The following is a 13,831-nucleotide window of genomic DNA, read 5'->3' as shown; positions in this document are numbered from 1 at the left end:
GCATCCAGCAGCTGGATAAACTCTCCAGCTGCGTCCGAGGCCAGAAGTTATCTGGATCTCCGTCGGTTTTTCTGGCTCCTCCTGCTGGATTTCTCCTAATGTTCCTCTGTTTCAGTTTGATTTTATTGAGGTTTTGTTCTGGTTGTCAAGTTATGACGGCAGCAGCTGAACATCAACCTGGGAAGCGTCAAAGATCGTCTCCAAACCATCTGAAGTCCAACATCCTGCAGGCCTCAGGCGGATCTGTAAAGGTTAAAGTTCGTGAGAGGACAGTTAGAAAAGAACAATGGAGCAGTGGGGCGTTCAGAGAGCTTTCAAAGTTATTTTTCTATTTCTTCGTATTGATGAAGTATTTAATTGAATTTACTGATTACTTGTTTTTTGCGCCATAAGATCTGCTTCTGTTTTCTAAACCCTTGTTTAAGCCCCGCCCCTCGTCCTCTAGCAGCCAATCAGATCAGAGGTCCTCCGCGTCGCGCGCCCTCCTGTTGTTCTCTTTCTTTTTGCAGCTCACAGGCTAGCTTACAGGTTCAGAAACATGTCCCGGGTCTACATCGGTCGGCTGAGCTACAGAGCCAGAGAGAAGGACGTGGAGAGGTTCTTCAAGGGTTATGGGAAGATTCTGGAAGTGGACCTGAAAAATGGGTAAGGAACCGAGCGATCGGCGGCTCGGGCCTGGTTGGCGTGGACGGGCCTGCGGTGCTAATGCTAGTTAGCATATTTTAGACAAAGAACCTGCACTGTTTGGGTCACCTGGAAGCCATTAAAGTCTCTTTAATGTCACCTTTGCTTCACGTTGGTGCTAAGCTGGCGTTTCTAACCGGCCTGCGGGCTGAAGGGGCCGAACACGGGGCTGCGTGGCTCCGTGGCTCCGGTAGCCGCGGCTAGGCTAATGTTAGACGTGGCAGAGGAAAGGAGGGGGAACCGTTAAACCGAACCGGTCCCGTTAAAAGTATTATTAACACCAGTTCTGTTATAGTTGGATAAATGAGAAAAATTAGCAAAATAACAACAGTTATTTTTATCTACAAAAAAAAAAAATTACATTTAATTTTCCTTTGGGATCAATAAAGTGTTTCTGAATATGATTGTAAATAAAAATAGATTTATATCTTCATAGAATCAGAGGGGAATAAAAAAAGAAATTTGCTTTAAAATGATGTTTTATAGGCCTTATACAACGGGGAACACTGAAATGAATAATTTTATAATCGTGCGAAACAATAAAGTAATTCTACTTTTAAAATATGTGTCTTTTATAATGAATTTAAGAAAAGAGCAATAAATGGGTACAAACTTTAAAACCATGGCAGGTTATTGATAACGGTGCTAAAATAACTCAAATAAATGTAAAAATGAACTTCCTAAGATAAAATGTCATTAATGTGGTTAGTTACAAACTTATTTTAATGACTTTAGGGTCCAACAGAAGATATTTGTCCCAAAGACCCTAAAACCTTGTTTGTTTGTTTGAGTGCATTTTTCTGTGTAACGTCGTTGATTGTTCAGGATGATTCTGTCTAAATGTTCTTGTTCCTGCGCAGCTACGGCTTTGTAGAGTTCGATGACCCTCGTGACGCAGACGATGCCGTGTACGACCTGAACGGCAAAGAGCTGTGTGGGGAGAGGGTCATCGTGGAGCACACCAAGGGGCCGCGGCGGGACGGGGGCTACACCGGGGGCCGCAGTGAGTCCTCACCGCCGTTCGCTCTCATCATGGTGATCTGATCAGAACCCGACAGAAGCTGAGGCTGGTTCTTGGTGGATGATGTCTCTTTGTTAATGTTCTGGTTGGATCTGTTTGGTCCTCAGGGAGCCTCTCAGAGCTGGGGGGTCATGGCAGAAAGGCGTAACCTTTGACCTTTCAACTCCAGAGTAAAGCGTCTAGCTAGGTTAGAAATGGAGTTAAACTGCAAAGTCGTTGATTATTCTGATGATTAATCTGATTAAAATGATTAGGCACTTAAAATAAAGCCAAGTTTGTTTTTTAAATAAGAAAATAAACATTTTATTCCCTAAAACGCTCTAAAATTATTCCTCTAGAGAAGTAGAAACACACGAGAGAAGCTGCAGCCTTTCTTTTAGCCTCCTGACCTCTGACCTGGAGCTGGAGCCAGGATCGTCCAGGTGAGCCTCCTCACCTGGACGATAACAGGAAGTGCCCCCCCCCCCCCAGCTGTTTGAGGTTCTGGTGATTTTCTGTCATCAGATCCACCAACTACTGAGCGAAGTCCAGATCGAAGCTTGATGGTAACATGATGATGATGTGAATATGGGAATGACATAAATAATACTGCTAAATGAAATATTGTGTAATATTTGCTAAATATGATGTGATAAATTTCTTGCTGTTTATTGAGTTTGATTCATTTCAAATGACTGTGAATTTAAAGGTAAAGATTTAACAAAGAACCTCAATGTTTTAATTGAAAGAGTCCTTTGCTGACTGCCTGCCCTATTGCTGGCCATGGTGTCCCCCTTTCCAAGAGGTTGGTTTGACCATTCTGGGCCCCTGGGCAGACCAAAAAAGGGAGCCATTGTGAATGAAGACCGCTTTTCCCATTAGGCCCAGGCCGGGTGGTGAGGATGCCATGGGGTTAGGAGCAGATGTGGGTCGGCTCTCATAGGTGCCTAAAAAACCAACATGTTTTCTACCAGTTGATGTTGTTACATAGGCTAGCTATGTTTTTCTGATTAACGCAGGACCAGAGTTTAGCCTGTGCAGTTAAATTTAACTTGATTTTAGTCATTTAGGGACTTTTAGGATTGAATTGTTTAAAGTCTTTTCTCCTTTTTCTTTTCCCCTCTGTTTCTTTTTCCCACCTGCTTATTGATATGTTAGCGTGTAGCTTAGGCTGATTGCTGGCGGTGCGTTCCCTTCTCCTGCTCACTGCGCCCTGTGTGTGCTTGTTGCCTTGAAAGGTGGCTATGGGCGCTGGGGAGGCAGGGACAGGTACGGCCCACCTGTCCGCACCGATTACCGCCTCATAGTGGAGAATCTGTCCAGCCGCTGCAGCTGGCAGGACCTGAAGGTGAGAGCCCCGCCCCCGATCCGTCCTGTAGCCCCGCCCACACCGTGTCGTCACCACTTCCTGTTTCCTCCCAGGACTACATGAGGCAGGCGGGTGAGGTGACGTACGCCGACACCCACAAAGGCCGTAAGAACGAAGGCGTGATCGAGTTCCGGCAGTACTCGGACATGAAGCGGGCCCTGGAGAAGCTGGACGGAACCGAGGTCAACGGCAGGAAGATCCGGCTCATCGAGGACCGGCCCGGCGCCCGCCGCCGCCGCTCATACTCCCGCAGCCACTCCAGGTGAGGCGCGCCGTCCGGCCGGGGTCAGAGGTCACGCACCCGGCTGGAAGGTCGCTGACGCTCCGCTCTGGTCCTACAGGTCCCGGTCCAGGAGCCGCCGGTCCCACAAGAGCCGCAGCCGCAGCGACAGCAGCAGCCGGTCCCGGTCCCGCTCCAGGTGAGAACCAGGAACAGGAATCTCTCCTGCTGCTCCTCTAAATCAGGGGCATCAAATGGAGAGAGAAATGAAAAAAATAAATCAATAAGAAATGTTGGTATGAAGTAGAAGAGCTTTGAGACCAGATAGTTTTCATTATTGATTATAGAAAGCTTAATGCCTCATGATGATCCCAGGGCTTGAAGAGATCCAGCCGGATTCCCAGCTTTGGACCAAACGACCCGCCTCAACCAAACTGTAGATAATAGACAAAGATGTCAGCCAATCAGAGTCCCAGCTCCCGTGTTCTTGACCAGTGACTGTAAAACGGTTTGTAGAAAAGAAGCTCATGCGTTCGGTTCGGCGGTTAAATCAGATGCGATATGAAAGAAGATGGAGTTTGTCTGACCCGGTAAAGAAACACGTTTAGTTGAGAAAGGAATTAAAAACAAGTGGCGCCGGGCATGGCTAGAGGAGAGAGGACATGAAGCTGGCGGACATTTTTACAAAAGGGAGGCGCTGGGACAGTGGCGCAACTACATATTATTCAGGTGGATGCAAAAACATAAATCGGGCTCCCCTCCCCCCCCCGGAAGGAAGGTACACCAGGTCAGGGCTAAGAACCTCCTCCGACGCTGAACAGTGAAAAATCAACACATGATGTGAAACATGACGATTAGGCGGCGCAGCAGGTGATGAGTGAAGATTACTGATGGTCAATAAACGATAAAATAAATGTAGCAACAGGAAAGAAACTAAAGTGGACATAGCAATAAACCAAGAGAGGATAAAACTAATCAAATGAAACTAAATGGAAATGAATGAAGAACAAAATGCAAGAATAAACTAAGAAACTAAAGTAAATACAGAGGAATAAACTGGTATGGCAAGACCTTTAGAGCAATAATTAATACAGAGACTGTATGGCATTAAAAGGAACTTTAGTTTTTCCACTGAAAGCTCTGGTTTGAACAATAAATGCCACATGAAGTTTTATGGATGATGCTCTGATGTCCCATTCTCCTGAAGGCAGCACAGAGCTGCACCACCAGAAACCCTGAAGAGAAGAAGAGCTTTGATTAATGTAGTTACAGTTCTATCCATGTTTTAATGCTGCAGCTCAGTCGGTTGCTAATAGATCAGAGTTTAAACTGGCATGTTGAACATCTTTAATCTGGTCATTTAGTGGAAGATTTAACACTAGAAAATGGAAAAGAGTAAGAATATATTCTCCACTCTGATTGGCTGTTAGGCCTACAGATTTTAACTTGAATGTTTATTACATTTTTCATAGACGCTGTGAAAATAATTTCTATTCCCATGGTTTTTTTGTTCTCTGGGAAATTATTTTGATGATAAATACAGAAACAAGCATAAAAATCAAAACATCTACAATAGTGATGGTAATATTAATAAAATAATAGTCAGTGTAAAGAAGCCTGTAATGCTTTTGGGGCGCTGGGCTGAAAAAACCCAGATCTAGTTGCTAATGTTTCATGTTCTAAGTTACTTTGACTGAAAGGCTCTTATTTAATGTTCAGGGATACAAGTCGAACCTTTAGGACTCAGACATTTTACATTTTGTTTTGAGTTGAAATGAACTGAAGTCTTATTTAAGTTGGAGTGTTTAGCTAATTGTATTGTTAGAAGTAATTGTTCACTATTCAAAGACACTTTGTATTAAACTGTGACCATAGCAACGGCATAGTTAATGTATATCATCACTATAAGTTTCAGGCTCAGGGTTTTTAACTTTAAGTCCTGTGATCCACTAAAATAATAAAATCTGTTTCTCCATAAAATTCTTTACTTATTGAATATTGTCTGTCTCAGATGAATCACAGCGTCTTGCAGCAGATGGATTCCTGCTGTTATTCCTCACGTTATAAGTGGGAAACATTGAAACAATTATTTCATGTTCATTAATATTCATTAATATCTAAACACTCATTATTAAAATCATCAGCTAAATGCATATCATGTCTACAGCATGAACCAGTGTTTTCAGTAAAAATGTTTCAAACATGCATCATGTTCTCCAAAAACCTCAAATTCACCAAAATATGAAACTGGGACGTTACGAACCTCCTGGTGGACAAACACGGTACAACAGGCTGAATGTTCCACGAATTAAAATATTTATGATCCTAAAAATCAGTTCAAAACATTTTAATTCATATTTTTTATCACCAGACATTATTTGACAGATTGCAGCTGTAATAAGGAAAAGTCCTGATTTTTAAAATAATTTCATATTGTATTGTTTGTGCATAACGTTTAGTCTACATTTACATTTTAAGGTCTAGAGGTGAAACGTATCGATACCAACAGGTTTTAAGACAAATGTAAATATTCCTGATGACGGGTTGAGCTGATTCACCCTAAACGCCTCTGTGTCTCTGCAGAGCCGCGTCCCGCAGCCGCAGCCGCAGCCACAGCAAGAAGAGCAAGAGCAAGAAGGACGAGGAAGAGCGCAACGGCGCCGCCAAGGACGACGAGCGCAGCCCGAGCCGCAGCCGCAGCCCCAGGAGCAAAAAGAGCAAGAAGGACGGCAAGTCTGCCAAGAAGGACGAGTCCCGGTCCCGCTCCAGGTCCGCCTCCCGCTCCAGGTCTCGCTCCAGGTCCCGCTCCAGGTCCGGCTCCAAGGACCGGCCCAGGAAGTCCGGCTCCCAGGACGGCGAGCCGCCCAAGAGCGACGTGGAGGCGGCGGAGGCCGAGCGGCCGTCCCGCTCCCCCGAGGGGCCCAGAGCCGGATCCAAGTCCAAGTCCAAGTCCCGGTCCGCGTCGCCGGCCAAAGCCGGCTCCAGGTCCCGCTCCGCCTCCCGCTCCGAGTCCCGCTCCAAGTCTCGGTCCCGGTCCCGTTCCCGCTCCTAGTCCCGGACTCCTGGTGACCTCCGACCCCCGGCTCGTATTTACATTCCCTCTGACCCCCGACCCCGCCGCGTCCGGTTTTTGATAAGTAGAGCAGCAGGCACTCGGACCGACCCGTCAGCTCCGCCTCGTTTCCCTCTGATCCGCATATTTTCCACTAGATGTTTGTAAAATTCCAGGATGGATCCGAGTTCTTTGATGCGTCTTTGTGTTTTTTTAATCCAGTAGAAGCAAATCGCCGGGAATCAGATTCCCAAAACCTTTGTTTCACATTAAACCGTCTGTTCTGAGCTGCTGCCCTCCGACTGGTTTGTTCCAGTGACAGGAAGTCTCCCTTTCACAGTAAGAGTCTGGAAACCAAACATTTATTGTGAAGTGAAAACAGGAAACTGGGTCGGTTTAGTCAGAATATTTCACAGTAAATGATTTTATTTGATATTAATGTTCTGGTGGCTGAAGAGGTTCAAGTTATTTGGCTTTCAGGTGAAGTTTAAGAAAAACGACAAGTTTCCACTTCAGTGGTGATTAATGAGTTTCCAGCAGCTGAACGATTCATCAGATTCTCCTTCATAATCTGCAGATTAGACATAAAGTTTAATCCAAATGAGTTTTATCAGAGCTTCACATCCCCAGTGATTCTGGGAATTTCTGTTTATCCAGGTTTATTCCTGAATGTTTAAGTTTCAACTTGCAGAAAACCAACTGGAAACTTCCCATCATCCTCTCTGCTCCCCTGACCTGAGTTCACAGTGATGAGGTCCGGGGGGCGGAGACGGGTTACCTGAACTCGCCTTCCTGTAACCAACACCTGAACTTTTGACCCTTTTATCCAGGTACATTTTAAATCGCATCCAGAAAAGTGGCTTACAGCGCCCCCTCTGGTGCAGCAGGTCGTCCTGAGTGTTGCCATGGTAACCAGCTCTGAATCAAGCCAGTTTCCCTGAACTCGGGTTCAACTCGACCTGCTGCCTGGTCTAGCTAACCTGGAGCTGAGCCGTCAGCTCATCCAGGTGTTTGTGGGCGTGTTCAGGTAAAACAGCTGAGGACCAATCAGAATGAAGCAGGAAACTGACCAATCAGATGAATCCAGAGTGGATCCTGAAAACTGATCCCAGATTTATTGGTTTTATTCAATAACTTTACACCTTTATTCTCTGCTGATCCGTCCAGCCTCTGATTGGCCGTTTTGAACCGTCTCTGTCCAATCAGAGTGAAGGTGGGTCAACGACCTCTCTGCTGTTAATCTGTAAATTTAATCTTCATCCAGTTCTTCCCTGAACTTCATGCTGAATCTTCCAGCAGATTATTTCATTTATGGCCCGTGGACCCGAAGACGACCCAGTCCAGGTCCGGTCCGTTCAGACAGCAGTTGGTGGGTGGAGACGGATCCGTCTCTGGTTGTGTAGGACATGCAGGAAGCCGACCCGTCTGGACCGGTTCTGATCCGACCTGCGACCCCCGTGGACGACCTTCACCAGTCGGAGCGCGCTCCTCAGTCATCGTCGTCCTCAGAGGACGTGGTGCCGCCGCCGCTGTCGTCATGGTAACAGCGGCCCAGCAGGCGCAGCTCCTCCAGCGCCTCCTGGTAGTCGGCCATCTCGGGCCCCTGGGACAGGAAGCTGGGGGCCCGGCGGCGCACGTCGAAGGTGGCGGCGGCGCGCTGCAGCTCAGACAGAAACGGGCGCAGGGCGGTCCCGGACTGCAGCGACGTCAGGATGGGGACGGATGAGACCGGCGGCGCTGCAGAGGACAGACGGTTCAGACACAGACGGCGTCCACACCGACAAAGGACCGGGACACTCACCGCCTGCAGGGGGCGCCCCACCGCGCATGAAGCCCTGGGCATCCAGCGCCGGGCTGAAGATCTGAGGGAAGGGCGGAGTCAGTTTGCTGGGGGCGGAGACCAGCTGCAGCGCCCTGTGGAGGAAGACCGATGAAGACTACGGCTAGTTACAACAGAACACCAGCAGGGGGCAGCAGGAGACTCACAGAGGAGCTGAGGGGTAGAAGGAGGAGATGTAGGCAGCCAGGACGTCCTCCCCGCTGTGGAGGCCGTGCAGAGGAGTCGATGGTTCGATTCCTGGAGAGAGGCAGCTGGAGGAGAAACGACGGCTGAGTCAGAGACGCTGGAGACCAGAGTTAATCCAGATTAATCCGAGTTAATCTGAATTAAACTGAGTTAATCCAGATTAATCCGAGTTAATCCGAATTAAACTGAGTTAATCCAGATTAATCCGAGTTAATTTAAACTGAGTTAATCCAGATTAATCCGAGTTAAACTGAGTTAATCCGGATTAGTTAGCATTAGCAACACAACTGATCAACAGCTGGATGCTTCTCTGCATGAAGCTGGCAGAAAACTGAAATAAAAGTATCTAATAAATTTAACAAACTTCATAACTTTCTGTAAAACCTGAGATTCAGAAAGCTAAAAGTAAAACCGACGGTGGCAGAGGACGACATGTGGATGATTAGCTCAGGTTGGACGTCACGTGACCACCATATGACAACCGGTGTCACGTTCGCTAATCTGCACGGCTAATATTCACGCGATCGCTAATCAATAATCAGAAATGTGAACATAAAACTGACTGACTGTTCTGATCACTGTAAAAAATGGTTTTGAAGTTGAATCCTCTGTGTGTGTGGAGCTGTTGTCAGTCGGTTGCCATGGCAACCGGTGTTTGAGGCGTGTCCGGCATGGAGATTGAGAAAATGGAGCAAGTCTTTAGTTTTGTGCGTTATTTATGTTTACAAACGTAATTTCTCTGAGGATGACCTCTGACCTGATGAGCTTCTGGCCCTCGTAGCCTCTGAGCGTGCTCCACTGTCCGTAGCATCGACCCCCGGCCGCCTCGGGGCAAGCAGACAGAGGTTTCCATGGCAGCGTGGCAGCGCAGGCGCTCAGGGCGTCGGGCAGGGAGCCGCCAGGCATCATGGGAAACGGGACAGCGCCGTAGGCGGCCACGACCTGGGAGGAGCAGGACCGGGTCATCGACACGCCGGAGGCTTCATCGGCCGGTAGGAGGACGAAGAGGAGCCTACCTTCCTCCCAGCCACGGCCAGCGAGTCCGCCACCTGCCACATGGGGGCGCTGTTGTTCCTGAGCCGGTAGGGCACGGTGAGGGCGTCCAGGGCCAGAGCCAAGATGGCGCTGGAGTGGTACCACAGGGCGGGCTGCAGCAGGACAAAGGTTCGCTTCGTTTATGTGGACATAATGCAGCAAAGACTCGCTGCTCTTTCACGTCCAACATGGGAAAATATCCAATAAGTGAAAATCTGCCAGAGGAACTATTGGAAATCAATAATGAAGAACTACGGATTTAAAGCAGGCGCCTCCATCTGGCTCAAAGCTGCTTGTTAGATGTTTTTATTATTTCAAGTGTCGATGTTTACAGTAGGAAATGCACCTTTTGGATCCGCTTGGCGTTCACTTCAACCAAACCCAGACTGAGGTTTGGAGGACCAGAGGTCAGAGGTCGACTAGCATTCACTCCTCACCAACTAAACCGGACTTTGACTAGGCAAACAGACTGGAGTTGGATTAAAGCGGTTAAATCTGAGTCAGATGGAAAGAACCGGATCAGTTCTGACTGGATCACCTGGACCTGATGCGAGGTGGATAAATGAAGGGGTCCGAGGGCGGAGCCCTGAGGCCCGCCAGCGCCTGGCCCAGGTTACTCACATCGTAGGACAGCAGGGGGAAAAGCGGCGGGGGCGGCGGCCGCCCGCCCAGCCCGCCCCGCAGCGTCAGCGGGCAGAACAGCGAGCTGTGGGCGGCCATGTTGACGGTGCCCAGCGCGGCGTTCAGCAGGTGGTACCGGTCCCTGGCTGGAGTCTGGGTCAGAGCAGAACCAGGTTAAAACAGAGCTTCTGATTGGCTCAGATCGACCAATCAGAGCCACTCACCGAGTCCCGGTGGACAACCGGAGCCAAGCCCCACGTCAGGATGCCCCGCCCACCGTAGGAGTCCTGCAGCAGTTCCGTGACCTTTGACCCCAGCCCCGCGAACCCGTCCTCCAGGTCACACAGAACCTGGAAACCCTGAGAGACACGAGGCCAGTGAGGAAGACGAGGAGGAGGAAGAGGACGAAGAGGAGGAAAAGGAGGAACCTGCAGGTAATCGCATTCCTCCACGAAGAAGTGCAGCCTGTCCTCCAGCTCGTCCAGCAGCGCCCCCTGCAGGGCCGACTCTCCCTGGCCGAAGGTCTCCAGGCGATGAGCCTCGCTGGAAAAACAAGATTCCTTTCCATCAGCGGACAGGCCGCACATCCAATCATTACTAATTACTAAATGCAGACATTGATGCTCCCAGTGTTCCCATGGCAACCCGGTTTACCCGTCATGGTTGAACTGGTGCATGACGACAACGGAGCGGGGGTGCAGGTGGAGCCGCAGGAAGTCGGACCAGACCGTCACGCTGCCCTCCAGACGGTAGTTCTTCTGGACTCGGGTCAGCTGGCTGTTGAACGAGTCCATGCCCAGCGGACCTGGAGGGGCGGGGCATGAGAGGGGCGGGGCATCAGAGGGGCGGGTTATGAGAGGAGCGGGGCATCAGAGGGAAGAGGGGGTTTGTCTGATCTTACCGGAGCGCTGCAGCTGCGACGCCGAGCAGAACTCTGCCTCAGCCAGGATCTGTCCCTTCTGGAGACAAACACCAGATCAGAACCAGAATCAGACCCGGGTCGGGTTCTGATCCAGGTTCTGGTTCTCCAGCACTTACGTCCAGCTTCTCCAGATCCTCCAGGAAGCAGTTCTTCTCCGGTGGGCTGTGCTTGTGCACGGTGACGCTCCCCGCCCTGACAATGACAGGAAGGAATCAACACAGGGGCCACCGGGGGGCGCTGTGGACACAGGGGGCGCTGTGTACACCGGGGTGTGGGGCTGCGGCCACCAGGGGGTGCTGTGGACACAGGGGGCGCTGTGTACACCGGGGGGTGGGGGGTGGGGCTGCGGCCACCGGGGTTCGCTATGGCCACCGGGGGCGCTGTGGACACCGGGGTGTGAGGGGGTGGGGGCTGTGGACACCGGGGGGTGGGGGCTGTGGACACCGGGGTGTGGGGGTGTGGACACCGGGGGGTGGGGGGGGGGGGGCTGTGGACACCGGGGTGTGAGGGGGTGGGGGCTGTGGACACCGGGGTGTGGGGGGTGTGGACACCGGGGTGGGGGGGGGGTGGACACCGGGGGGTGGGGGGGTGGGGGCTGCGGACACCGGGGTGTGGGGGGGTGGGAGGGGACTGCGGCCACCGTGGTGTGGGGGGGTGGGGGCTGTGGACACTGGGGGCGCTGTGGTTTTTACCAGGTGACCGCTGACGCTGAGGCTCCTCCAGGGTCGTACAGACTGCCTTCCTGCCGCAGCGTCCGGAGACTTCCTGCAGAGACAGACAAACGGGTCGGACCGGGCTCCTGGTTCTGGTTCTGGTTCTGGCTGAGCAAAACCGGAGCGCGCCGTACCTTTAAGGTCCATGGCGATGAGTCGGGGCGTGTAGGTGACGCTGCCGCCTGGAGTCTGTCCTTCCCGGAACACGGAGTCGCTCTGGACCTCCGGCGGCGCCGACACGGGGTCGTAGCACAGAGACGCATCCTGTCAACGAGACACCGCAACACGCAGGAAGAATTACAGCATCTGTAAGGAGTATTCAGACCTGGGATGGTTTTAAAATCAGTCATGAGCAACAAAAAGCCCTTTAACATCAAAATGAAAACTAATTTCAGCTAAATAATGATAAAAAATGTAGCAGAAACCACGCAGGGCTCGTGTTTTAACCACGGAAAATAAACTTATACCAAAACAACTAAAGTTTTCTGAAGGGTCCATCAGCGATTTTCTTCTTCTTCTTCTTCTTCTTCTTCTTGTGAGCAGCTCAGTGGAGCCCATGCAGTTCCACGCTAACGGAGCGGCTAGCCCCTTTAGCCGCTCCGTTTCCTCACCTGTAAATTCCACCAGTGGGTTCCCACAAAGTTGGAATAATGTCCGAGTTGCAGCGTGATGACTTCCCTGCACACTCCGGTCATCGTGACGGGATCAACACGCAGGACAGAACCACGGACACCGCAGAACTCCACGCATGACGAGCGTGCTGCTTAACTGACAACACCGAACGCAGCGGCCGCTTCCTATTGGCTGGACGGAGGAGCAAGGTGGAATGTGATTGGAGGAGCCGGAGCCTCGTAGTTTGGTTTCACTTCACCGAAGATTCACGTGAAACTAAAATGATTATTCACACAACAGAAACAACGATGATAAGAACATCAACAAACAAACAAATAAATATCAAAAGTAAAACTAAATATATTAATAAATAGTTTTAACAAAAGAACTACAGATAGAATCATATTAAATAAAAATGTGTTGAATATTTTTAAATTAAACACGAGATTTAAAAAAAAAACTGCATTAAAATAAATAAGTAAATAACATCCAAATATAAACAGAAAATAATGGAAAACAGAGAACTAACAAATTACTTTTATATTTAAAGAATTAAACAATGAACTAAAAAAAAGCTGAAAATTAAAGAACCAAGTTCAAATTTAATTTTTAAATGGGATCAGTTAAAATATGAAAGTCTTAAATATAGGTGAAATTATAGGTGAATATAGGTCAGGGGTGAAAGTAGTTTTAAATTCTTGGGGGTTCTATGACAAATATATATATATATATATATATATATATATATATATATATATATATATATATATATATATATATATATATATATATATATATATATATATATATATATATTGCTTCTATGTGTGTTTTGGAGTTTCTGTGCTGATAATTTTTTTGAAGCGATAAAAGCTGGTATCTCTTGAACTGCTACAAAATAAAGCTGTATTTCCTCCTTCAGCCCACTGGCTGCCATGTTGACACCTTGAGATGCCATGAGACCTAAATCCTGAACATCATGGCATGGAGAGCATCCCAGTTTTCCATGTTTTCATATAACCATTCATTTTATCTGTTAAACTGGTTCTACTGGTCCTGTGTCCAGACAGAGGGATAATCAGTAGCCCAGCATCATGACCTGTTTGTTCTGAAGATCCTGCAGCTTCTCTTCCTAACATGGCGCCTCCTCACCCTGACTCTCATACTGACAGGAGGAACCACAGAGCTCTGTTAGGTTAAAGCTCATCTTCTGAAGTCGGGATGTTTTTCCTCCAACAGGTTCCAGAGGAATCACCTCAAACCAGATGTTGGACTGGATTTTATTTCACTGTCATTTGTGAATGTTAAGCCTCATTTTCAACAGTGGAGCTATAAAGGAGCGCGTCCCGATGGAGGAGACAGACTCTATTTTCTACCAACACAGGCCTCACTCATGTCAATTAATTTTTCATTGATGAGAAGGAATCTTTTGACCCGAATGCGACGTCACGAATCTTTCTGACTCAGAAAAGTGTGAGTCAGAAAGATTCACACGATGATCTGGCGGTACGTGCACTGCGCTACATGCACGCGCAGCCAAACGGCTGGTACTGATGGCTTTGAACGTCAGAAGTGAA

General features: G+C 48.8%; 2 protein-coding genes across 2 annotated transcripts; one reads left to right on the top strand and one right to left on the bottom strand.

The window, feature by feature from the left end:
• Positions 1 to 441: 441 nt before the first annotated feature.
• srsf4 (serine and arginine rich splicing factor 4) lies at positions 442 to 6,612 on the top strand. The gene is made up of 6 exons (XM_008422997.3): positions 442 to 645; positions 1,545 to 1,687; positions 2,923 to 3,032; positions 3,107 to 3,315; positions 3,395 to 3,472; positions 5,857 to 6,612. The coding sequence occupies exons 1-6, from the start codon at positions 539 to 541 to the stop codon at positions 6,323 to 6,325; spliced, it is 1,116 nt and encodes a 371-aa protein (XP_008421219.3). The 5' UTR covers positions 442 to 538; the 3' UTR covers positions 6,326 to 6,612.
• A 795-nt stretch (positions 6,613 to 7,407) lies between these two features.
• On the bottom strand, positions 7,408 to 12,439 carry msto1 (misato mitochondrial distribution and morphology regulator 1). The gene is made up of 14 exons (XM_081612194.1): positions 12,254 to 12,439; positions 11,777 to 11,906; positions 11,622 to 11,694; positions 11,046 to 11,121; positions 10,909 to 10,966; positions 10,662 to 10,812; positions 10,436 to 10,550; positions 10,232 to 10,366; positions 10,008 to 10,160; positions 9,368 to 9,499; positions 9,109 to 9,293; positions 8,312 to 8,416; positions 8,127 to 8,239; positions 7,408 to 8,062 (listed from the first exon to the last, which is right to left on the bottom strand). Exons 1-14 carry the CDS (start codon positions 12,335 to 12,337, stop codon positions 7,815 to 7,817), a joined length of 1,758 nt encoding a protein of 585 aa, XP_081468320.1. The 5' UTR covers positions 12,338 to 12,439; the 3' UTR covers positions 7,408 to 7,814.
• Positions 12,440 to 13,831: the final 1,392 nt, after the last annotated feature.

The sequence above is a fragment of the Poecilia reticulata genome, chromosome 11, assembly GCF_904066995.2.
Source record: "Poecilia reticulata chromosome 11, P_reticulata-male-v2, whole genome shotgun sequence".
Classification (NCBI taxonomy): domain Eukaryota; kingdom Metazoa; phylum Chordata; class Actinopteri; order Cyprinodontiformes; family Poeciliidae; genus Poecilia; species Poecilia reticulata.
The sequence above is the reverse complement of the archived record's forward strand: the minus strand, read 5'-3'. Positions and strand labels throughout refer to the sequence as shown.